This window comes from Aptenodytes patagonicus, chromosome 6, assembly GCF_965638725.1.
Source record: "Aptenodytes patagonicus chromosome 6, bAptPat1.pri.cur, whole genome shotgun sequence".
NCBI classification, from domain to species: domain Eukaryota; kingdom Metazoa; phylum Chordata; class Aves; order Sphenisciformes; family Spheniscidae; genus Aptenodytes; species Aptenodytes patagonicus.
The window spans coordinates 75225848-75252309 of NC_134954.1; the positions used below are offsets into that span (position 1 = coordinate 75225848).

At 44.2% G+C, this 26462-nt stretch overlaps 1 protein-coding gene across 2 annotated transcripts in view; it reads left to right on the top strand.

Moving 5' to 3' along the window:
• GALNT13 (polypeptide N-acetylgalactosaminyltransferase 13) overlaps positions 1–26190 on the top strand; it is a 160368-nt gene extending 134178 nt beyond the window's left edge. For both annotated transcript variants that reach the window (XM_076343217.1, XM_076343218.1), the window contains exons 12-13: positions 7890–8024; positions 22001–26190. In XM_076343217.1, the coding sequence (XP_076199332.1) occupies positions 7890–8024; positions 22001–22141 (276 nt within the window). In that variant the 3' untranslated portion in view covers positions 22142–26190. The remainder of the gene's footprint in view (positions 1–7889; positions 8025–22000) is intronic.
• Positions 26191–26462: the final 272 nt, after the last annotated feature.

The window sequence follows — 26462 nt, forward strand, 5'->3', positions numbered from 1 at the left end:
TCTGTGCAAAATGCTGAATGCACCTGAAAGCCCTGTAGAATAACAGTGGTTTAGAAAAGGACAAAGGATTCTGTGGTGGAGGACGAAGGTTTGAATATCAGGAAGGTGTGCTTGCCATCAGCACAAAGGGGTGACGCCAGTGTGTTTCCCAGTGCCGTTTTCTGAATAAGATAAAACCACGTTCCTTAGCAACCCTTGGAAACCTTGCTGAACCGAAGTGTTTCCTGCAGAGCCCCACTGTTGTTACTGTACGTGTCCCCAGTAGATGCTGCCAACCAGTTCTATTTTGTTTTATTTTTACTACGCTGACCGGTATAGTTCCAACTATTGACTTCAATCTGTGATAGCTGATGGTAATTACAGTGTTCCTCTGGATTACGGTGAATCACTCTGAATTACAGTGTTTCTCTCCTTGGGGCTGAGCAGCAGGATAAATGAATTCTTGGCACCGGTGGTTAGAGATTGAGGCAACGGCAGAACAAGTTTTATACTGAGGGGAGACCTCGTCGCTCTCTACAACCACCTGAAAGGAGGTTGTAGCGAGGTGGGGGTCGGTCTCTTCTCCCAAGTAACAAGCGATAGGACGAGAGGAAACGGCCTCAAGTTGTGCCAGGGGAGGTTTAGATTGGATATTAGGAAAAATGTCTTTACTGAAAGAGTGGTGAAACATTGGAAGAGGCTGCCCAGGGAAGTGGTGGAGTCCCCATCCCTGGAGGTATTTAAAAGACGTGTAGATGAGGCACTTAGGGACATGGTTTAGTGGGTGGTGATGTTGGGTCGACGGTTGGACTCGATGATCCATTGAGGTCTTTTCCAACCTCAATGATTCTATGATTCTATGATATGAACTTTCCCAAATGTGAAAGTCAGCTCTGGCTTGGCAGTGTCTGAACTGTTCACTGATGACTGTGGGATGGGATGAGTCGCTTTCATGGCATTACAGACCTCGGCGTAACCTCTTTTTTAGAAATAAATCTGATCCCTACTTCCAGAGTGGCCGCAGGGAAGCCCATGAGCTATGCAGGGGCTCCGAGCTGGGCACGTCTTCAGGTCATCCGATAAACTGAAGATTGACCCTTGAGTAGATTTAATATCCCCCTGGTGGGACGCACTGTCTTGGTGGGTTTGTTTGGTTTTAGTTTAAATAGCTTCCTTCAGGGTGAAAAGAAAAAAAAAGTTAGAGTAGCAAAACCTAAAACCTGTTCTGTAAATCATCTGGAATTAAAACAGGGCTGGATATGTCCAACCCCAGAGGCTCCGGGGGAAGGGCTGGATCTCTGAAGGACTGTTGCCACAGAAATTCCTGCTCTCTGCCCAAGTCAGCCTAATGAGTATCCAGTCCCCAGCAGTGGCTGGATGCTACAGGGGCGTCTGGGGAGGTGAAGAAAGCACACACGCATTTCTTTTCGTATGATTAGTTTGCATGGTACACAAGTAGGAACGAAAATCAGATTTTTTTTTTTTTTCCTTTTCCTAAAGAGCTGTTCTATGTATAGTGGAGCGTTGGGTGTTTTTCATACTGGGTATTTTTTCCTCCAAAGAGTTAGTGCAGTTGTTCTCTGATACGGGATGGATTTCCCTGTTGAACTCCAGTCTTCCAAAAAGTCCCCTTTGATGGAAATCCTGAGACCGCCTGCCTGAGTTGTGAGGTGCCTTTTCTACATGGCTGTTCTGGATTTGTTCAGCTGCTAAAACGCTGAAGTGATTGGCTGGCCTTGATAAAGACGAGATTTCGGTGAAGAGGCAAAATATCCAAGTCCTTGCCCCCAGAAGTGACTTAACTGGCACTTTAACTGTGAGAGTCCTGGATCTTTTTTGGGTGGTAGGGGAATCCGCTTCAATTCACCTCTTTTGCCTAAGGTGAGTTTCAACGTTTAATGTGTAAATGATTTCAGGAGGAGAGGAAAAATGCTTTCCTTGCAGCTTTTATTAGAATATTTAAAATCAATTATGAAAGGTGAATTCAAAATTTACCTTCGGGAGTTCCGTAGGTAATTAAAGTGGTTGTCAGAATAAATTAGATTTTTCTGTACTTAGTTATGTCCAGTTTGTAACTGTCTGTATTGCGTGGCGGACTTCTTCCTTGATTGTACAGATGCATCCTCAAGATTTAGTGCAAGTCTAAAATAAGGATTTATGAACAATATTGTCAGTATTAGACTTCTTATGAGTTGACAAAATACCCTGGCTAACTGTTTTCCAAAGAAAGGACAACCAAATAATGGGAAAGGAAAATTCTGGCCATGGGCTACTGCAGCCTAGAAATATATATATATATATGGATTTGTATTGTCCACTTGACTGATTTCCAGTTGATGATGTTGCTTGGCATTTTATTGGTGTTGAACAAACTGATTAGTTTCTCAGACTTTTATCAGGAGGAATACTTCCTTAGTTCCTTTTAACATGAAAGAAGTAATGAAATTATCAGTGATACGTGAGGCGTGTCTCTCAGTTCAGTCTGGCCGATGTCTCAGTCCCAGGCGTCGGCTTTAATGGACCTTTGGCTTTATAGGGCTTAATTCTGCCTCTAAACTTGCTGTATGGAAATGTATTAATAAAGGATATTAACAAAAAATAAATACAAAATACATTTACTCCTATAAAAACCTGCTCCTGCGCATAGGCAATAAATCTGTCTGTATCAGGATTGCAAGCATTATGAAAGACAAGGTGTTGGTGGAAAACATGTGGTTCCTTCTCGTTTTGATCAGCTCCACGAAAAGCAGAAGAGGGTGAAAGTATTTATGTGTCTGTATAGAAAAGTGCTGCATCAGTTGTGAGAATATTTTGTATTTTGTCATTCTGGAGACTTGGTTAGTGTCTACTTTACTAGTTTCTACTTCAGACACATTAGGGACTTGCTTAACCTCTTTTGGAAAACTGATTGGGATTAAGCAACCAGGCAAACACCCACAGGTCTCGGGGAGCGGCTCTTGCCCAGGAACTTTCCTCTTGGTGATGGAGCATCCCCTTCTCCTGCCCGACAGGACCGCTCTTCTCCAGCCAGACCCAAAGCCCCTGCACGGCTGCAGGAGGAAGGCTGGCCACGGCGAGTGCCACCAGCCCTTGGGGACAGCTGTGGAAAAAAAGCAAGGGAAAACTGGAAAGAACTTTATTTTCACGCCTCAGCAGCCCGCGTGTTAGTAAATAAACTGCAGCCCAGTAGAAAGATGCAGTAGATTGGTGCTCACGGGTCTGCGAGCGATAGGGAGTAACTCGTCTCTCTGAATGTGCTGCTGAGCCCCTGGAGCAGCTCCCGGGATCTCGCTCCGCGCTGGTCCTCAGGCTTTGCCACCAGCCTGACGTTTGGAGCAGGCGTGCTGCCCCGGGCCCTGGGAAGCCAGCCTGTGCTCCCCGCCGCTGCTTGGCAGGCAGGTCGGTCGCGTCCCCAGAACGGGGGCGCTTACGGTAGCGGGAGACTGGACTCCTGCTCGGGAAGCCCTTTCCCGTCTTGCGCTGCAATGTGTGGCGTGAGATACACTATTTCATTAGCTATGAAAGGCAACATGTTCCTCACCCTCTATTTTTATATGGCATTAATATAATTATATCTATAATTAATATGGATGGTAGCAATATGCTAGCCTGATAATTTTACATCGTCTTAATTAGCATGCATTTTTCTTTTTTAAGACGGCGTGTTTTTCAAACCCATCCTCTGTAATTGTTAATTCAGACATCACTTATTCTTTCAAAAGATATAATGGAACAGTGGATTGCAATTATCAAAGATGAGAGGAAAAAGAAATATGCAAATGGAAATACATTTCAAAATACAAGTATTTGCTTTCTATAAAACACAGAAGAAAACATCTCTCTGAGGCTAAAAACATGTCTCTGAGGCTAGAAGAAAATGCCTGATGCAAATATGTTTACTGTAAAAAACCAACACAAATAAGTTGAAAATTAAAGTTGGAAGTTGCTTCAGGATAAATGGTAATGGATAAATCTCTTAGTAATGAGCATAGTAAAAGATGAAATATCTGTACAATATATTCATATGAGTGATTCTTGAACCCAAACTGCTACGTCGAGTGAGAGATGCTTTGTGCTACAAATGATATCGGTGATTTTCAGATTATTAGATTATTTGGCCATGTTTCTTGTTCCAGTTATACCATGACAGCAGGCAATTAAGTCCAGTATTCTCTCAGTAAGGTTTTTGGCTGAAGGTGTTTAAAGGGAAAACCAAAGCCCCTCCCAAAAGGTTTTCTTGTTGAATATTAATTATGGTAGCTTGTAGCTGAACATTATTATCCTATCTGGGTTTGAATAATGGTTGTTTCAGCCCAGGTCTTCAATACCTCAACTACATGATATCTTTCTCTCCCCGATCCAGTCTTAGGCTAGTCTTGACGAAGGATGATTTTAAGGACGGGACGCTTGGAGTCTGAATACTGAGCAGTGCACTCAGGATGAGTAGCACCACTGGATAAGTAGGGCATGTTTTACTTACAAATGAAATAAACGTGTCTATGGGAGAGAGATATATCCCTCCAAACAAACAGGTATATATTTATAAAGTTATTTATAGGTATCACAGCTTAATGTTATAGCACCAATAGTCTTTTTGAACCTATTTTAGGTTGTTTATTAATTTCTCCCAAATTTTCTTCCTTCTTGACTTCTGTGCTTATTATTCCAAAAATAATTTCAAAACAGTGTACTGGAAGGGGACTTTTGGAGGTCTTGATGAATGGTTGAAGAAGGCTGATTTTGTTGTTGCGTTGTTTTATTTTGAGAAGAATTTCCAGATGTTAATATAAATGAGAAGGTCATAAACAGTTTAATATTTTTTTATAAAACCTTCAGACTTCAGTTTAGTCCAGAACGTGGACTGCTTTTATACAATTTTTGATGAAACCTCACAAATGATCCTGACTTTATTTTTTTTTTGCAACCTTACGCACTCCCATGAACTTAGCCTGACTTGCTAATATCAGCTCATCTGATCAAGAGGATGTACATCTGTTGGACCTCTACAAAACAAACCAGTAATCAGTCTGATCAAATGTAGACCTTTTTCATCAGTGTTTGGTTTTTACTTACCAGGGACAAGGTGTAGGCAGACATCTTACTGTAAAAAAAAAAAACATGGAAAAAACACACAGATTCAGGACACAAACTGAAACTTGGGAAGTGCATGTGTGACAGCTTGTATGAATTTGAAAATTTGAAAAAACTGCTTCTACTGCCATGCATTTAACATACTCGAGTACCTGTGGATGCTTTAGTTCTTGCTGAGATGTGCCGGAGATGGACACAGTTAGAGCTGCTTTTCAAAATGACACCCGTGTCTCCTCCGCGGTCAGCCCGCAGCTATAAATGCTCTTCTCTAAATACTTCCAGAATGTAACTGAACAAGCTAGTACATATAGGGAGTTTTCAGCACTTTGGCAAGACTCAGGTTTGCAAAACAGAAAAGAGCTTATACGGTTTTTTTAAAGGCTGTGGGACTTGCTTCTGCACACAGAAAAGTGGGGAAGGGAAACGTAGAAAATACCCGTACGAACACAAAGTGGCATTTTTGATGTGCTGTGGACTCATTTCACCCCCTTCCAAAAGGACAGCATGCTTCGGAGTGTGATCTCAGCACAGCGCTGGCTGGTTAATATTTAAAAGTCTCTCTTGCCACTGGAGAGAAGCCCGAGTATTGGCCTGTGGCTGATGTGTTTTTAAGTGAAAGCAACACTTTGAGACCCTCAGATTTGATCTCGGTGATTTATCACTGGATGAATAAATGCAAAAGGCAGCTGGTGCTTTGCCATACCTTTGCATCCCAGATTTTCACCCAGACAAGTGGCTGGCGAGCGGTGAATAAGAAATTTGGAAAATGGAAAGACCACTGATCCTAGCAGCTCTTGCTCTCCTTCACGGCTTTGGTTTGGACCTGGCTGCTCCCCTGCCACCTTGGCATGCTGGTTTCGTACTCCGTGATTGCTCCGAGAGATCTGTCTGAACCTCCAATTTCAAAATCCTTGCCTTTATTCCCTTGGCTGCTTTGTGCAGTGTATAGGTTTTAAGAGTTACATGGGGAGAATTACCTTTACTAGTGCCCCACTGCCAAGTGTCGTGTTTCCAAGTGACGTTGGTATCTCCCGCCCTCTGCTTAATTCACTGAAAAAGTTTTCGTTTGCTGCTTGATTGATTCTTCTTCCTTGAGTACAATTCAATGTTTCACTGGAAGTCTCAACGGATGGGCATCCCCTGGGGCACTGCATTACTTGTGGTTCAGATCCCAGTCTCAGCTCTTTTAATTATACTGTAGTCCTTTTACAAGAGGAGTGGGTTGTATAGGAACTCGGAAATCACCAAGTAGTTGAGGTGTATGTCCACATGCTGTATTTGTCCGTGCTTTTATTATATTTCTCTGTTAATTTAAGCATTGCCACATAAGTGAATATTTTGCATATTTTTGACAGCACTGTTTCTCCGTTGCAGGTGTAGATACAGGTTTATACTCATCAAAACCTGAATGGGACATCATAATTCTATCATTTGTCATGGTCTTGACATTATTTTATTAACTGCAAACTTTCTCCTCTTTCTGTTTCCACCGCGGTGGTACTGCAGCTGTGTGAGCTCCAGCAGCAGACCAGGTGCTGTCTGTAGCGGGATGGCGGATCCTGGTGGACACGCTGAGGCTCTGCTCTCTGGTCTCCTTCTGCTGAGGAGAGGGGGCAGAACGGAAATAATTCACTTTCTGCTAAGAAAAGGATTTTCTGCAAGGAAAGCATGAAGCAATACAGACCCAAGGCTGTTTCCTAAGGCCATTTCAGGAGCTTTTGTGCTGGGGCCAGCAATATTATGGAGGTTGTGAGCAGTGGCTCAGGAACAGAGAGATACTTCCCATGTGTCCAGGCCATGTAATCGGGTGTAACTGCTTGCAGTTCTCTGCCACCTTCCTTCCTTTCCTCCCCCTTCCCCTGTGGTCTCCACATTTTCATCCCTCTCCGGGCAGCGGACCTCGCTCCTTGTGTGGCTGGTGCGGAGCGTGCGGGAGGGATGGCTGGAGACCCCATGGCGGATTAAAGTTATCAAGGAACTGCAGTCGCAGTGATTTAGTGCTTTTCCAGCTCCCAAACCCACCCGCAAAGTGCTGAGCTCTAACTGAGCGAGCTTCCCCATCAGCCTGAACCCTGCTGCAGGGCCTCAGCGGTGACGCCACGAGAGCTCAGCCCGCTGCCTGGCGACTCTGCAACGCAGCCAGACCATCTAATGCATTCATATGTAGTTAACCGTAAATGAACAAATCCTTATCGTGCACATGTTCAGGGGCAAGAGTTAAGCACAGCCTGGGTTTCGTCCAACTGGCTCCTCGCTGAAGGCGTTCAGTTAAACAGTCCCCCTGAAACTTGTAACTGGTTTGATGGAAGTTTGTTGAGGGAGCGTTCTCTCGTGTCTTAATTTATTTCCTAATTTTAAGTGACCCGATATTTCTGAAATACTCATTTAACGCAGATAATCCTTGGTACCCAAAGTTAAGGTAGATACTAGGAGGAAGACTTAGTTTAGGGAAGTTTGGGTTTTTCCAATGATGGGCTTGGTTTATCCATTGTATTAAAAGATCTGTGAAATTTCTCCTGAAGACACTGATCACATTTACATGCTTCTGTAGAATTCCCAGGAGGCAAAACTGAGTGTATGCCTGGGTGATTCCAGGGCTTGGTCCCATAAAATTTCTTTTCCTAAACATGGTACTCCTTCTCTTAGGTACAACAGACATTCACTAGCGGAGAAACTTGCACAAAACTCTGGTGAAATCTCAATGTTTGGAGAAGAAAGCAGTTCTGCTCCACCGGAGTGGAAATTATGCATATTCTGAATCAGCAGTCGGTTAGGACTTTGGCTAATTCTTTGTCACTGCCATTGTTTTCTGTTTCCAGGTATTTTCTTACACTGCTGACAAAGAGATCCGCACGGACGACTTGTGCCTGGACGTCTCGAGGCTGAACGGCCCCATCATCATGCTGAAGTGCCACCACATGAGGGGGAACCAGCTCTGGGAGTACGATGCCGAGGTACCCGAGGCCTCAGTGATAGCACCCGCGCTTGCCGGGCAGCTGCGGCCCTAGAGCCAGGAGTTTATTCTTGATAGAGTGTGGCCGTATCGCCGGGGAGTCTGTGAGTGCCGGAGCTTGGTGACGTGATGTGCCGATGGTGACTCCTACCATAGCACAGACTCGGGAGTGCAAAGTGATTCAGCTGCCTGCCAGGTTTTAAATTGTGTTTCCACAAAATTGTGTTTTTAGAGGGGTGAAAAAGTCAGTTATTGTTTAAACGAGCTCATTTCTAGTAGCTGGCGTTGCTTTACATTCTTACAAACTTCAAGAAGCATTCTGCATTTTTATATAAACGAAGTAGAAGACAAGATTTACTTATTTTTCAGTTACAGTTTTTCCAGTTTATTTCTGCTGGCTCGTAAAGATTATCGGCTCTGGATTTAAATTGTGTTTAATTTGTGTTTCCATACCCAAGTCACCTGTTCGGTTTGACGCTGCCGTGGGATGGGAGGTGGCTTTTTCTGGGTTTTGAGAGGGAGTGCAGTTTGAAGAAATTTGGTGGCTTATGGAGAGGTAGTAAAATTAATACAAAGTATATGTAAATAGCTCAGTATTTTATGGCCGAATAATTCTTCTTTTTAAATGAGACAGGAAACAGCAGATGAAAATTAAAATATTCATTTTAAGCTTTTGCTTTGAAACGTGAATGTGCGGTTTTGCATGGTGAAATTCACACAAAGGCATTAGCATTTTCTTCAAGATAGGATCTTTCTAATATGTTATGGTAAGAAAAAAGCATAACAAGCCTGCCGTTGCACAACGTTGGACTGCCAAGTAGAAAACCAACAGTGATGCTTACCACTGAGGTGCAGTTTATTTGGTAACTTTTGATACGTTCTTATGTTTAACATTTGAATTTAAACCCATTTTCTCTTTAATAAAGAAGATTATTTTTCTTCTTGCACAAAATGCATGCATATTTTGATAATTTTTAGGTGGTTTTGAGGATGTTCATGCCTGCAATTAACACCTGAGATTTCAGTTCTTGCGTCCTCCTTCGTTTCATTCCTGCAAGCAGATGATAATTGATTTTTAATCAGTTTCAGATTGTTTTAAATAGAAGCTAAGGAGCGTAGCGCTGACCGGTGGCCGAGGACACGGAGTCGGTGTCGCGGGTTCCTGATCAATCTCCGCAGGAAATTAAACATCACCAGACACAACGGGCACGGTGCACTCAGCCTGGGCGGGGAGCAAATGTCTCCTTGTTCTGGGGTGCCCCGAGCAAATCCAGGCAGGTCTCTGCTTTGGTCCGGGGTGGCTTTTTGGTTATGTTTGGAGAGGTCATGGGGGGGTCTCACTGGGTCTGACAGCCGTTGCTGCAGCACGCGCTTTTGCTCCTGTTCGTAGCACAGCAGCAGCATCCTCTGCCCGCTGGTGTGCATGGTTCTGTTTTAAATTATAACACCTTAAAATATCAGGTTTTCAGACTCTTAAATTGGAATCTTTCAAGTTTATCTCAAGTTTGTATTAATTTATCCTTAAAGGATAAATTTTGAATATTGAAGAAATACTATTTTTAAAGTATTTTTCATATTATTTTTATGTGCTTCAACAGCCCAGTCCTAGCTAAGCACAAATAGCGCAGAAGGCAAGCCTGTATTTCAGCTCTCCGCTAGAACCCGCACGCTGGGGGATGCTCTCGCTCCCACCCCGGCTCTCACCTTTCCCACGTATCAGGCACCGTTCGATAGCCATGCACGTGGCCCACGGCAAGGTTCCTCGCCAAATGCTCTTTCTCTACCAGAAGCGTAGAGGGCAATCCTTCCTGACAGAAAAAAATCATACTGCCAGTCGCTTGCCTTTGAATATTTTAGGCACAAGCTACTGAAAATGAATTTCCTCGTTGAGCACAGTTCTGGCTGCCCAATGGTCTGCGCTTACGCGCCTCTGCTACTCTCAGTTTAAAGATGCCAAATTAGTATTGGCATATTTCCATCACTGCAAAGGTAGAAAACTACTGCAAAGCTAGAAAAATACTGACGTGTTTAAAAGATGTGAAGTCTTTTAAAAAGTATTTCCAACGTTTCATAGAAATAGCTGCTTTTACCTTTCTGCATGAAAAGCTAAATTCCTTTCGAACAAATATGCTCTTCTTCACTTTTAACATTGGAGACATGCTGTCTTTTTCTCTTAAGTTTAGCGTAAGACAGCCACAATGGAAAATTTCTAAGTAGCTGTGTAAAAACAAAATCAACCATTAGATGGAGCTCATAAAAAAGAAATAGGCCATTTTTTTGATATAAGGGATCTCTGAGACACCGGTTTTGCTGTCTGTTCTACGTATAAAACACAGCCCATTGCACTATGTACCTTCTTACTTATTGGCAAGGGGGTTTTTGTTAACAGTTCTACTCTGTAAACATTCAGACTGCAGCTTGCAAACTTCCCTTGGATGACGGTATTGGTATTTACGATATGTTTATTAGTGTATTAGTCGTATGATATGTTTATTAGTGTATTAATCGGCCCTCAGTGTTAGCATTAGGGTGGGGCTGGCTGTACGGAGGGGCAGCGTGCAGCGGCGCTGAGCCCTGCTCCCCTTCTCCGCTGCGTGGGAAGGGCACTTCGCTCGTGCAGCCTTCGTTCAGTTTTGTTGCCTGGTGGCCTCCGAGCAGTGCGGGAAGCCTCCAAATCCATACCTGTATGCAGTATGCAAATGCATACCTAGTCTGCAGTATTTTTTACCGAGAAAACAACTGGCTTGTGATTTTTTTTAAATTTTTTTTTCCAGACAAACAGTTGCAACACGTTGCCTGAATCGCTTGTATCCATTCATTTGGTTTTCCAGCGAAATTGCGCTCATTTTTACATCTCTTTCCTTATTCAGAAACTGAATGGAGGTGGTTTCTGGGTGTTGCACGGTGGTTACAGACCACATCCCTCCTCCTGTTAAAGGTATTTAGGAGTTAAGACTTGGTAACGGACAGCGGTGCCTCGGCCACTTCTGGAGGTACAATGAGAGATGTAAATAATCATAAAAAGGGATTTCTCAATAGAGATTTTTGGACAATTTTCTTTGATTTACATACTGTTACTAATTTTTCTGTAATGTTCTAGTTTAGTTTAAATTATGGTATTGAAATATATAATATATTTAAAAATGATAGAAAGTATTTTCCAAGAATTTATACATCCCTTAATAATATTACAGTTCTCTTAGATATTCCTAGCATTTATATCTTTTTCAAAAATAAGGAGCTGAGAAGGTTTTGTGGTGGTGATAAGAAAGGTAAATCTCAAATGTTTTCATACCTATTTGTGAAAGTATCAGATTTAATTGGTTTGAAGCAGGCTATTCAAAAAGCCCCTTTTCTCATTTTCTTATACGAAAAGTGTCTGAATTAGTGCAAAATGCTTTTAACGCTTAGAATTGTTAATACATTTTTACTTGCACTTGAGATGCAGGTTATCTTGAAAGGCTGGAATAAAATAGCGATGGAAGGGTATCAGTTGATTTGTCAGAAAATCCCTTGCTGAAGGAGAGGACAAGAATTGGCATTCGTGTTTTGGGTCCAAAATTGAGCTGCACCGGCAGAGCTGAGAGAAGTTAGATATTGACCCCAGCTTCAGCCCTGGGCCTTTGCCTTCGTGGGTGCTGGATTCACCCCAAGCTTTTTCAGTGCCACAGGTGACACAGACTGAAAGAGGGTGAGGAAGAGATCCCAAGGGGAATAAAGTAGAATTAAAATACTCAGAAATACAAGGAGTTTGCAGAAGCGGTCACTGTAGCCCATACGCGTGCTGTCAGAAGTGCGCCGTGGTTACTGTTATCTTGGGAAAAGTCACGTAAAGTGGGAAGAGACCTGGTTTTCATACGCAGGAAATAGTTCTAAAGTGATTATTTTGATTAATCGCAAAGAAATTTATAACCCACTCCCCCCCAAAAAAAACCCCACCACCCCATGGTGGAGGTATGGGCACAGCAAAGAGGTGTTCTGCTGTTATACTGCTGTGTTGAACTTCACCTGCTTTCAGCGCTGGAGGGAGAAGCAGCGTTTCCAGCAACGACCAGAATTCACGGGCTCCTGGGCGGCTGGAAACGTGATTTTTGCTGTTCGGTTTTGTGTTACTCTTGTTCAGAGGATCTGCTCCTAGGGGAGAGGAGGTCAGACGGCCAGGTGGGTGAGTAGTAAGGTTTTCCAAAGCATCTTAAAAAAGTCTGCCCGTGTGAATTGTATCGCTTAAAATTGTGATGAACCTCAGCTGATAACTGAGATAAATCAGTTGGTCACGGCGTGTCAGCAAAGTCATTGAATGGAAACAGTGTTTTGCATTATGTCTTGTAGAGTTAAAATGATGGTGGTGTCTTTGCAGGTCTTACAAATAACGCAGTACTTGTCAGGGTTTGTACACCTTTTGGAAAAAAACCCACCGCACCACAGAACGGAGTTTAAATACTTTTTTATTAAGCAAAAGCAGTTGTGACTGAGGAGATACTAAATATTAGATTGCCTCAGGTTGTGTCACTGAAAAACATCATTGAAGAAAATGACATGGGTTTAAAAATTAAAAAAGGTAGATAAATTACATAGCATGGAAGGGAACGTTATAGTTCCCAAATGATTGCTCTCACCTTGAAGAAAGCAAACATTTAAGCTGGTATTTGGAGGGATTATTGTCATGTCACGTAACTAGATGAACGGTCAGAGCGCTAAATTATTCTTGCATCTTTCTCCAAAAACCCTTAAAAATCAGTTTTATGAACTTTCTGCTTAGCGATAGGAGAATAGAATAGAAACACAGAAACGCTTCTCGTCTGGATCAGAAAACTTACAGGGAAATGAGGAGGACTGGGTACTTGGCACAAGTGCCGCTTTACTGCTGTGAGCCGTTTCCGATAAATCACAGCGTAAGATTTCGGGTGAGTTGCTCACAGCTGTAGGCAGGATGGATGTGCCATGGCTGTGGTGGCAACTCGGCAATATCCGATCCGAGTGACGGTATTATTATTATAAAATAATAATTTGCTAATTGAGAGAGTTGGTGTAAGAAGGAAAGCTATTCAAGTAACTTTGTGTGAAGAACCCGTTACTTGCTTATTTAATTTGCAATATGGAGAATATTTTACATCAAGCTTAAAAAGCAAGTTGAATTTTTTTTTTTTTTTTTTTTTTTGCAAAGCCCCAAATTAAAAGAATCAAATAAAGCATTCTTTTTTAATATCTACATGAAATGGAAGTCCATGTTGAAACAAAATCATTTGCAATCAAGACGTGATTTTTTTGTTGTTGTTCCATAATTCTGTTTTTCAGTCTGACTGAAGCCTGCCACGCGCTGGCTGTGGCTCTGGGGCTGCCAGGTCTGGCCCCACGGGTCGCGCAGGGTTGCCTAAATGTTTTATTCCATTGCTGTTTCCTACAGCTTTCCTAAGGCAGTTTTTACTGAGCTGCATCTTTTTCTTAACCCAATGGGATAAATTACTTTAGGTATTACCTGTAGAAGAAAAAAAGAAGCCAAATATTGATATTAAAATTTATATAGTCTAAAAAGAAGCCCTTATATGCACAAAATGTTAATGGTGTAGTCTGGATTTAAGGGAACAGTAAATAAAGAAACCTGCTGTCGCCAGGAGCAACAACAGCGACGAGCTTCAGCCTGCGGATCACCCGAACGAGCTATTTCCAGGAAGGGTACCCGAGCCTGTGCCGCTCTCTCCATTTCTAATGCAAAATGGCTTTTAACACTTCAGGTGGTAGTAGTTTACAGCATTTTTAAACTTTTTTTTTCCTGAATGTTTTTACATCTTGACAGGAAATTCTGTTGTTTTTTCGTCTCCTTTTTTTTTTTTTTTTAATCCATTGCCTTCCATTATTGAATTTTAATGCTTTTCTTTCCTACTTCTTGAACAGCATATTAAGATTCCTGGCCCTTTCCCAAGCTGCCCATTACGTTGCAAGGGCAGCTCTATAAATCAGCTGTATCGATGGGACGTGCCAAGTTAGAATTTCCCAGCTTTCAAAGGCTTCCTATCAGCATGTGGTTTATAACATATTTATAATGCATAAATGCTGTTTGCTTTGGAATGGGGGTGGGAAACGAGGCGGTGGATCAGCAGAAAGAGACCTGGGAGTTACGATGGGCTGGAGCCAGAGTTGCTCCCTCAGCGTGTGATCTTGCTCGTCTAAGGAAACCCGTTTTTCCAATTTTGTTAAATAGTTGGTGGTTTGTTTCCCCCCCTGTATTGGGGCACTGGTCTTGGTGGAGGTGTTTGTGCAGGAGGTACGTACAGTTGGTGTTTGGCTGCCAAACAGATCCGTCGGGTTGAGGTTGAAAGCTGTGCGGAGCGTGTCCAGGTGTGTGCCCATGTACCTGGTGACTCCCGTTGTGTCGCCCAGTGACATCCAGCCAAATTTCAGTAGGTACAGTGTGGTGAAGTCTTACGACATGTAACACACGCGAACGATCTCAGGAAAAAAAAAAATGCTGTACATATGTCACATCTGATAGAAAATAGTTTCATTTCCTCATGCATGAATAATGATGTCAGGATTTGATCTTGCGTACTTACTGTTATTTGTCACTAAACACGGTGTCTGTACAAAGCTGTTGAATTTGCATTCACGGAGAGATGAGGGTCTTCACAAAAAATGTTTCTTGAGTCGCTGTTTGACTCCAATTTCCTTTTTTTTTTCCCTTCCGTCAGTATGCTGGTAAATGGGAATATAGCTTTGAGGTAAGTTTGGTAACGACTGCAGCCCCTGTACCAAACCCTAGAATAGCGCATCCCGCTCGCTCCCCTAGCAGTGCTGTGTAAAAGTGACGTGACTTAGTGCCTTTCCGTAGGTACTACTCCAGCATGCCAAACCTTATTTATTCAGGTAGTCACTGTACGGTCTCAGGCTGCCAATGCTATATACAGAATATATGTGTCAGACTGGTAACTCGGGAACATCACGTCAGAAAAGTGATTTGACGGAAGGTGGATGCTGACGTTGGTGTGCGCGGGAGGATGCTGGTGCCCACGGAGCCGGAGGTGTGTGCAGCCCCGAGCCCCCATGCGCATCCCCCCGCACATGAGCCAGCTGCCACTGGGGTCCCTGCCCGCTCCCCCGGCTTCATCTGCGCTCGCTAGGGAACGGCGAAGTCCCGCTGCTAGCCGGGGAGCGGGAGCAGGGAACATCAACAGAGAAAAGACGCATTCCCCAACATATGGCATAAAGATTGATGGCAGAGAAGCACATGAGCACATGGACACAATTTATGTGAACAATTGGCTTGTTTCTTGTGCTGACTGCATTCTTTACCAAGCCCTTTCATTTCTGTTCACAAATGATGTGAATACACATTGCATCATCAGTCACATCTACTGGTCTGCATCCTTCAAACAATTACAGACTTTGTGATTATTTCTCTTCTTAAAGTTATGGGACCAGCTGGACTCGGTGTAGTCAAACTAACAGAATCATTTAGGTTGGAAAAGACCTTTAAGATCATCAAGTCCAACCATTAACCTAGCACTGCAAGTCCACCACTAAACCATGTCCCTAAGTGCCACATCTACACGTCTTTTAAATACCTCCAGGGATGGGGACTCAACCGCTTCCCTGGGCAGCCTCTTCCAATGTTTAAACACTCTTTCAGTAAAGACATTTTTCCTCACGTCCAATCTAAACCTCCCCTGGCACAACTTGAGGCCGTTTCCTCTCGTCCTATCGCTTGTTCCTTGGGAGAAGAGACCGACCCCCACCTCGCTACAACCTCCTTTCAGGTGGTTGTAGAGAGCGATGAGGTCTCCCCTCAGCCTCCTTTTCTCCAGGCTAAACAACCCCAGTTCCCTCAGCCACTCCTCATCAGACTTGTTCTCCAGACCCCTCACCAGCCTCGTTGCCCTTCTCTGGACACGCTCCAGCACCTCGACGTCCTTCTTGTAGTGAGGGGCCCAAAACTGAACACAGTATTCGAGGTGCGGCCTCACCAGGGCCGAGTACAGGGGCACGATCACTTCCCTACTCCTGCTGGCCACACTATTTCTGATACAGGCCAGGATGCCATTGGCCTTCTTGGCCGCCTGGGCACGCTGCCGGCTCATGTTCAGCCGGCTGTCGACCAGCACCCCCAGGTCCTTTTCCGACAGGCAGCTTTCCAGCCACTCTTCCCCAAGCCTGTAGCGCTGCATGGGGTTGTTGTGACCCAAGTGCAGGACCCGGCACTTGGCCTTGTTGAACCTCATCCAGTTGGCCTGGGCCCATCGATCCAGCCTGTCCAGGTCCCTCTGCAGAGCCTTCCTACCCTCAAGCAGATCAACACTCCCACCCAACTTGGTGTCGTCTGCAAACTGACTGAGGGTGCACTCGATCCCCTCATCCAGATCATCGATAAAGATATTGAACAAGACCGGCCCCAGTACTGAGCCCTGGGGAACACCGCTCGTGACCGGCCGCCAACTGGATGTAACTCCATTCACCACAACTCTCTGGGCCTGGCCGTCCAGCCAGTTTTTTACCCAGCGCAGAGTACACCCGTCCAAGCCACGAGCAGCCAGTTTCTCCAGCAGAATGCTGTGGGAAATGATGTCAAAGGCTTTACTAAACTTTTACCGTAAGAGATTATGGCCAATAATTTGACTGTTCTATAAACTGCAGTCTTATTACTATGTATTTGAAAGGACTTAGTTCTTCAAAAATGAGTAGGGAAAACATTGCAGGTTTTTTTATTACCTTCTTAGAAAGTAAAGTTTAATAAAATGAGTGAAGGGGAGAAATGATCTCTTGCTTCCGTTACTATAGATTTTCTAAAGTCAGTGCAGTCTTGCTGATTTACGTAAGTTGAACTTGCTGTCTCATGTACCAGAGAAGAGAGTCTGGTCAGATTGCCAAAATAATGCTTAGTACTATTCATACCCATATGAAGAATCTACTACATTTAGGCATTTAATATAATATAAACATGCAATATAGAGAGATCATTACATTTTGAAGTTATTTATGTACCTCTGTTTTCCCTTAAAAGAATAGTAGACAGAAGTGAACACGAAGCAATAATACATAATGAAACAAAAACAAGCATTGACGTTCACGCTGGTTACTCAAAGTGACATTATAAGGACATTTGTTCTTGATATTTTCAGTGGCCTCTTTGTATGTACATTACTTTTTCTCTTACGAAACCAAAAACAGAGAGCAGGAGAGGGGGCAGCAGCCGGGACTGGGATGCGGGAGGAGCATCCCCAGGCTGCACAGGTGGCACCGGCCCCAGGCACCCGCGGTGATCGGATACCGACTGCTGGCTGCCGCAGCCATGGGCAGAATTTAGGGGAATAAAAGCTCGCCTCCATCCCAGTCTACCTGGTATCGGCAGGGTAAAGGAAGAGCTGAAATTACAGTTGGCAAAAAAATTCTTATCTCCTTATATGTAAATGTTTAATTGATTATATTTTTAATTTAGTAATGCTTGAGTAGGCTTCAGGATGTTTAGTACAGGATATTACTGCAGTAGAAACATCATCTCTGCCCAAATCTTGCTGTGCAATGGGAAATCATGATTGCAACAAGGCAGCATGTACGTGGGGGGAGGATTCAGAGGCACACTCAGGTCTAAATTGCAAAATGTAAAGTGAATGGGTCTCAAGCGGACCGGTCCCTCAAAGCAGAGCAGTGAGAACGTTCTTTGTGAAACTAAAGCTTAGTTCATGATATGCCTATTTACGTATGTGTTACGTGTGTGTAAGCTAGCACAATTTGCCTACAATTTGACACCGGCGTATTCACAGGCACAATTACCCATTAGTAATTCCCATAAGAGTGCTCTTAGCTGTATCTGGTTCACTGCTGTAGATGTCTAATCGAACAGTCTGTTGCTTTTTCCTTTGTTTGTCTTTGTCTTTGCTGGTTTTGTTTACTTTCACCATTTTTCTGTCGTGCAGACCCATACATTTCTTCATATAATCACCCAGTCGTGTCTGACACTAAGCAGGATAGAGGATGGCACCCATGGTCCCACTGTGGAGGCTTGCAGCGGCAGCCCCTTGCAAACGTGGATGCTAAGAAACTACACAAGGCTGGAAGTCTTTAGAAACATTTTTTACAGCCCCACTGACTATTTCCTTTAACAAACGGTTGGAGGTTGGTATTAAAAAGCAAATATATCATGTAATGATTTAAGCTTTTCCCAGAAAAATGCTTCTCCGTTCTCTTCCTATTAAACTCAACTGAATTCCTTTCTTGTTTTCTCAGATGATTCTATAGATATATGATGTTATATATGTTTAGTGTTAGTTATTATTAATTATAGCTAATTTTAGATTAATTCAACTGTCTTGAGCTACCTCCATGACCTATTGATGTCAACGTGATCGTTACTCTTTGCAATAGCTGGAGATTTGGTCCCTGTTCCAAGACATATAAATAATGCCAATTGCATAATATTTTTCAGAAACGTTCATTGTGAAAATTCCCAATTTTAAGTAATTCAATCCTAGAGATACTAGTCACAGATAATTTCAAAACATCAACAGATAATTTTGAAACATTAATCGCTCAAGGAATCAAAATACCGTGCCAACTACTGTTCTTCTTTCCTAGACAGTTTTGCTGGGTAATACAACGGTCAGTGATGGGGCAGCCCACGTGCAGGGGTACAAGCTGGGGTTGCTCTCATTTCGTATCTGCTCCCCAGTCAAACGATGCTACCTTCCCGTCCGAGTGCATCCCATTGAGATCAGGCGAAAGCCGCTCTCGTTAGTGGCAGACCCCTAATAACCGTAGCCAGCAGGACCTCAGCAGGTGACGCGGAGTTTCAGCCTGCGCATTGCAGCCTGCAAAGCCGGGGGCCGATCACGGGCAGCACGGGCGCGGGGCGACGTCCTGCCCTGCCCACGCACTCCTTGCAGAGGCTGTTTCGAGAAATGGCTTTTTTTCATTTTCTAAGTACCTCTTCTGCTATGAACAATATTTTGCTGGTGTCTTTCATTTGCAAAAGTCGCTTTTTAAAACTGAGAACTTCCACAGTTGCTGATATTGCTGGTATCTATAATGACCACTAGACTAAAGCAATGCTGGAGTAAAGGATCTGTGCTCCATCATTTTGCCGTAATGTATTCAGAGTCTTCACTCATCAGAGCTATTATTTGCATACATTTGGTAAGCGGGAGACTACAGAGCTTGCTCCTGTGCATCTGCATGTCTGTACAGCTAGCTCTGCATCCATGCGTGTGTTCTCACGTTTGGGTAAGATAAAAATTTTAGGCTGGCTTGTATGAGTAACATATTGCCTAGTAATTAATTGTTTTCCAAGCAAATGAGACCTTTTTTGTAATAGCATAAATAATGAGAGAACACAGAAACAAAAAATTTATGAAGATGGTTGGAAATCCCAATGATATGGTAGTCTAGAATGAAATTATACATTGAATAAAAGGGAACAGCTGACGAAGGCAGCAGCAGCATTTTTAGACTTGTTTGCATTTCTGGTTATAGTAGAAAATGATAGCAGCTTAATTGCACTTAAAACAATATAAGTGAAGAATCAGTGATGCTTTGAGACCTGCTATTTAGTAAACAAGCTACTTCTGTTAGCACTACTAATTCTTTCCTCTTGTAATTAGAGGAAAAAATGCCTTATATTCATCATTGAATGCATATCAAATGGCCCCTCGCTGATTTGTTATAATATCTGCAGGCTTTTCTTTGAGAATTGCATAATAGTTTGTTTTAAACTGAGGAGCGAATCTCTAGGGACAAGCTATTGAAAGAATATTCATAATACAAATTAGGAGTGTTAGTATGTGACATGGCAATCCGGTAACGAACTGCAGTGTAAAATTGTGCAGTGCAATAGCACAGGTATATGTTTGGATAATAAAACCGCATCGCTTGTTGGCAGTGTTAGCATTTCCCAGCAGCTTAATTGAAACACCAGACAATAGTCTTTTTTTTTTTTTCATATGAAGATACACAAATGGTGTTTATTAGCAGTGAGACTGCATCAGAGGCACTAGTTGCTAAAATGACTCCTTATTTGCATAACTTCAGTTGCAGTAGTATTGTTTATATTTTATTATAGTATTATTAATACTCGCAGGTGTGTGTGAGGGAGCGAGCAGCCTCCACCACTCTGGTAGCCGCTGTCTTGAAGGAGACCTCTGCAATGCTGCTGCTCCAAGGCTTCGGGTCGGGCTCTGCTGTTGTGGGGTTGATGCATCCTTTCTCCCTCCTGCAGAATTTTGCTGCCCATCCTTGTTCCCCTGTTTGTTCCTTTGCATGGTGTTTGACATAAAATTGGTCTCTGCTCCGGTGGAGGATCTGCAAACAAGATTTCAGTCCTGAAATCACCTATTCCCTTGGCTGTTCTCGCTGGGGCAGGGTTATAATCCCTGTGGAGCTGCTATACAACAGCTCAGACCTTGTTTGACCACTTCATCTGGAGCATTTTAAATCTACCTGTGTAGGTTGCATGACTGTTTTTAAAAGCAATGGAAGGGCAGAGTCCGTATAATCCCTTGGGGCAGCGGACCTAGTGCAGGACCTGTCCCGCAGCGGGCAGCTGACCGCCCCGTGGCTACGTCTGCCTTAGTAAGCGGCGCAGAGCAGAGGAGCGGGTCTGTGCAGGGAACTGAAGCCTGTGAGCACGGCTCTTGGTCTCGTGGTAAGAGATGGGCACCTGTGCTGGGTTTTCTCTGCCAAACCCATGGCATGGCCTTATGGCCGTGGAGGGAGAGGAACCAATCTTTAAAACACTGGGGGACAAGCTAAACAAAGGCCAAAATCACGATTTTCTGAATCGGGTACAGTAGCAAACACAGATGTTTGCTTCAGAAGTATTAAGCTGATACCGAGCTTGCAAGGCCGTCGATGGATGCGGGTGCAGTGCATGGCCATTGCACCCTGCCAGAGTTGTGCAGGGCTTGTCTGGAGTAAACCCTCTGCAAGCCGGGCTCTGAGCTCTGGCCGGGGGAGCACGGGGTGCTGAGCTGGCGTGTGGGGATCCAGCGAGGCGGTCCCCAGCCCTGCCAGCACAGATTCGGCTTCATCCTCAGCCATACGCAGACCACAGCTGTCCTGCAGCATTGCACTCCCCTGGCTCCTGCTTGTTTCAACGTATGGGTTACACAGCTCTGTCACAGACGCGCAGCTGCTGACTTAACGTGTACGCAGGTGCATGTGCAGATTTGCGTATAAGACGGTTTTTAATTGTTTTTTCAGCAACTGAAGGACCTTTTAGGAAAGAGTAAATTGGTAAATGCAACACTTCATAGCAAAGGCGCTTAAGGTGTGTGCTTGATTGCTTAAAACCCACAGATCAACCCTGGAAGAGTGATGGAGGGAACACCTGCTGCTCAGCTGCGAATGTGCCTGTCTTGTTTTATCTAAGTACACAACTTCATGTTTAACTTCCCTGCATCTCTTTATGATCATGTTCTCCCAGTGCTTTTGAACAGAAGATGATTTATTTCTTCAAAAGAAGTTCTATTTCCCTTCTGACCCTCTCATTCCTCAGAAATACAGTCTCATGTGGTAGGAATAGAAAGGGGTGGGTGTCCCGAAGAAGAAAAAATGTGTTGGAAACGGAAGAGTTTTCATCTGTATGTTACCGTTGTTCATATAATACTTAGCAAATGTATTTCCACTGATCTGAAATGCACATGTGTTCACATTGCTGGAGTCTAAGCTCCTTAATCCAAGATGCCGTTGCTTTGAAATAATATTTCCTTGCACTTATTTTGTACTTTTCTGTTGCATTTATTTGTTGCTGGGTTCGGCGGAGGCGCTCACTCCCCGGGTTGCCTGGCCACGCGTGAGAAGGTGAGCTGGGCACCCCGTGGAACAGCAGGTAGCGTGGTAGAGGTCTCGTAGAACCGTGCAAGTGACCGCCAGGGATGAGTACCTGTCTCGTGGCTTGTGTAGTGACTAGACTAATACTGAAATAAGACCGAAAATGCAGTTACTGGTTTTCAGCAGTAATTATCTTGCTGCAGCTCTTACCCTTCTCTATTGCAGAAGCTCACCCTGAGGCATGTCAACAGCAACCAGTGTCTGGATGAGCCGTCGGAGGAGGACAAGATGGTTCCCACCATGAGGGAGTGCGGTGACAGCCGTTCCCAGCAGTGGCTGCTGCGCAACATGACCCTGGGTGCCTGAAGCCGGCGCAGACCCGCTGCCTCGGCCGGGATGTCTTCCTCCTCCTCCCCTCGTCCTTACTGAGACCAGTGGTGCTGAAGCCCTCTCCAAATCCCAGCTGTCAGAGCAAAGTCACGGGGGGGTTTCCTTGATGCGGCGGGTCTCCACGTGCCCCTTCGAAACCTGTGACTGTTCAAAAGAAGCTCATCTGAGCCTGTAAATGTCAAAACATGTGCTGTTATCAACACAAACGTGCTCAAAAATGGTTCCAGAGAAAACCCTATGAACCCTACGTCAAAGAGGTTGGGATGGAGGCTGTTTTCTGTGTGTCACACACCACTGTGGAGAAGTGACCCAATATAAAATGCCTTATGACACTGACTGGCACTGGGAACCATCCTGGCAGGCGTCTCCTGAGCTGGATGTGTTGGTGCTGGTCTTTCTCGGCAACGCGGTGGGGATGTTTGCTGTTCTCTCATGTCGAGTGGGACTCGGTGAAGAACCACACTGAGCAGCAAAGTCGCCAGACAGAGTAAAAGCTAGTGATTTGTGCCGGGAAAGAAATGGGATCCCGTGTTTGGAAAAGCAGCAAAACTGAGCAAAGACTGCACTCAGAAATTGAAATTAAATCAAATGAGGCAACAGCAAAAGACACGGGAACAATGTTAAGAAGGAGGAATGACACACGTGGGTAACTCGGACCAGTGCAGATAGAAATGTCCCCTGCAGTGGGAAGAGAAATGGCTGGGGCTGACACTTGGAAGGGGGTTGCAGATGGAGGTACCAAAAACTGAGGCCACTGGAGACTGAGAGTTGGTCTGAACTTGATCCCTAGCTGCTACCTTTAAGCATTAGTATATACCTGCATCCTGTACAAGACACAGACGAGAGCTTCATCCATGGATCCCACGCGCATGGAGGATGAAACTGGATCGACTCTGAGTTCTGGCTCCAGATGTTCTTGCTTTGATAGCGATGACAGATGCTTATTTATATTTTTAATAATTTTGCGGCTTAATCATTTTGTTAGCGTGGTTATTAAAAATGTGCACGCAGCCTTGTCAGAGGCGTCGCAGGAACTAATGCCATGCCGGCCCACGGTGGGGTGTGGGGAAGGGTCCTATACGTACTGGTGACATTTCCTATATGTACTGGTGACGTTTCCTTCAGTGACCCCAGCAGCACGCGCTCCCCGAAATGCATCTGTTGTGCGCTGGGCTGGGTTTTTGGCACTAGTCTAACTTCCCATTGCCTGGAGGGTTCAAGAGACCTAAATCACAGGGCAGCCGCCGCAGCGTAATTTCAGCACGGGTAAGTAAGTGGTGAAATGGTTTCCCATTGTTTCACTCACAATTCCTCAAAAGGTCTGTTTATGCACTAGGTTATTAAAAATGACAATATTTTCTGTATAATGCTCTGGTTGTTATGGATTAATAGTGTCATATATATGTGCGTGTTATAAATTTATAGATCATCCATATTTTCTTGATACACATCATTAAATGAAAAATAGAAGGATATTAAATCGGAAAAGTGATTGCTGTGCATGTGTGGGAGCTAAAGTATCACGGACTAACTCAGACTGGAAGCTCATCTAGTCCAGCCTCCCTGCTCAAAGTACGGTCAAACACTTCCAGTTCTCATCTTCAGATCGCCACAAAAGTACACAATACGGCTTAAAAGCTAGCAAAACAGGAGAAGGCTGTGATTCCTCTTCATAGAAAGAGCATGCAAACGTCGCGAACAAATTTAAACACCAATCTCCATGCAGAAAAAAAAAAATAAATTGTTTATTCATCTCCTTTCCAAGGGCTTCTGCCACATGAACGGCCACTCATGCTGGTAGGTCGTGTATCCAGGCACTTGGCTTTTGCGTGTCCTTGCAGAAGTAAATGTTATGGAAGGTCCTACAGCATCCAGGAGGATTAGGAGAGGGCAGTTGGTGGTGCCATCTCTTCTGGGTGCCTCCAGTCTTACTTATGAAATACCCCTGGCTGCGAAGGGTGAAGGCTGCCAAGTTTCCTACGCTGCCCTGTTCAGACCACGAGGTTTTCTCGATGTCGTAGCTGGAGGGTGATGGCAAGGTGCAATCGGTGGGCAGCTGACTAGGCTTGAGGTGCAATCTCAAAAACAGATGAAGAAAAGAGTATTTTTCTCCGTAGAATTACTATAAAGGTTAATATTCTTTTAAAGTGTATAATCCCTTGACTAAGATAGCAAGCTTGCAGTGTTTGGGTTTGGTCAGTGCCTGCACTGCTGTGTCTCTGCTTGGGGGAAAAAAGAAGGGAAATGCCTTTGTGTTGGACTGTACTTATTTAGGAGCAAGTACGCGCATCCCTCACGGCCGGAGCAGAAGTATTGCCGTAAGGTCCTCTGCACGCTAGCAGGATGGCCTGACATCTAGAAATTACGCTCAGACCTAGAAAAAAAGCACTGAGGTACCTGTTTAACTTCAGTCACGGCGAGTATTTCCATGGGCTTCAAGGGGCCGGATCCTGGATTTATCTCCTCGGTAAGGATGCAGAAACCTCATGAGTCTCATTGCAGAGGGATTTCACACAAAGCCTCATTTATGGAGAGTGAGGTGGTGATGGTGAGGGTGCCTTAAAAGCTGATACAGCATCAGAGATGGTAAATGATGGGGTTTAGTGAATGAATGTAAGTTACTGCGCGCTTGGACCCCTGCCCTTCCTCCTGCCACTGAAGTCAGGTGTTGCCTTGACAAGTCATTTGGGCTAAAATCATTTAAAATAGCTCGTTTGGTTGCCTCTGTTGGTGAGTGTCTGAAGTTCAGTGCCCACAAACGGACCACAGCCGAAAAACATCGGTTGGTCTTTGTTTCCCCATTTATCAAATATCTCAGAAGGGTGTTGGGAGGATTGACTTCTGTTTGCACAATGCGTTTAAGATATAAAGAACTCTACAAATGCTGAATATTTCTTGTTTTCACTGGAAAAGTGTTGCTGGTTCTGGTATTTTTTAAGACTTGCTTTGATGAAATGCGAGCGAGCTGTAATGCTGGGTGGCATCAGCAAAGCGAACGTTTTGAAGAGTAAGCCGAACCGTAAACGCTGTAAAAAAGCTGTGTTCCTTTTTATCTCCCGGCGCCTTCTGGCGATCCACGGAGGTCGGGGAACCCAGGTACAACCCCAGAACTGAAATAGGCGTTTGGATCAGTCGGCCTAGATGGGTTTCTCTACGGATGCGTGTTTCCTGGTCACTAGGAGGATTTATTTATTTGTTGCACTCTAATATGTAAAGCTGCAAAACTCCATGTTCTGGGTTTTTTTTATTTGAAAGTAGAGATCTTATCTGATCCCACACCTTTGGGCTGCATCTTGTGTGGGTGCTGGGAAGAGCCCGAGACCAGGCGATTCTCGGAAGGTCAGAGCTATTAAACAGATCGGAACAATTTGGGGAGGTAGAAAGGAGTTGGGCAGTCCCCGGTGAATGCCACAGCCCACCCGTGACAGTTTGCATTTTTTCGGGTAGCTGAAAGCCTGCCCGCACCCCCACAGCTAATACAGCTGGTGAGACTACACCACGCGTTACCTGCTACTAACCACGAGCGACTGTATGACTGACGGTGTTGAATGAACACCAGCAATGTGTTTTAACGCTTCTGTGGCTTTCCGTGTCCGTGCTTATTCTCCAACGTGTAGTAGCGTCCGGCCAGAACCATTGCTCCGGTATGTGGCCACCCCCATTTTATTCTAGTTTTTTCTCTGCGAGCACGTATTCAGGGCAGCTCGGTAAGCGGCGCCTTGCGAAAAGGCCACGGTACTCTGAGATAATACAGAGTTTATTTGAAAAATGTTGGAATCCTGCTTGGTATTTTCCGAAGCAGGAAAAAAAGACTGAGGTGTGGTGGTTTGGAGGGCACGCTTACAAAGGCTCCTGAATAAGTGCTGGGAACACAAATTTAAATTAAATTTATAAAAGTAGATTGTGGATAAAGAATTACACATTTTAAATGTTGTAACAGTTATTAAATGGTATACTGGTACTCTTTGCTGTACATTTAAATATTTGTACATTTTTGTAGAATTAAAATACACTGGTTTAGTTTTCTTCTGGTGCATTTGTCTTTTTCTGTATGTGCTTATTTTTTATATGGTAAAAAACCAGACTTCCCACTACAACCCCTATATTTTTAGATCCTTTATGTACACGTACAACTTCAGAAATAGGCAGAAGAGCTTTTCCTGCTGTGATGGGGGTGATGGAGGGGTGGCCGTACACAAGCGCAGCTGGGCAGGTCGACACGGGCATGTTTGGCTGTCCCTCGGTTGGCGCTTAAGGCTCAATTTTCCAGACGGCCCCTGGAAAACATCGTCATGCA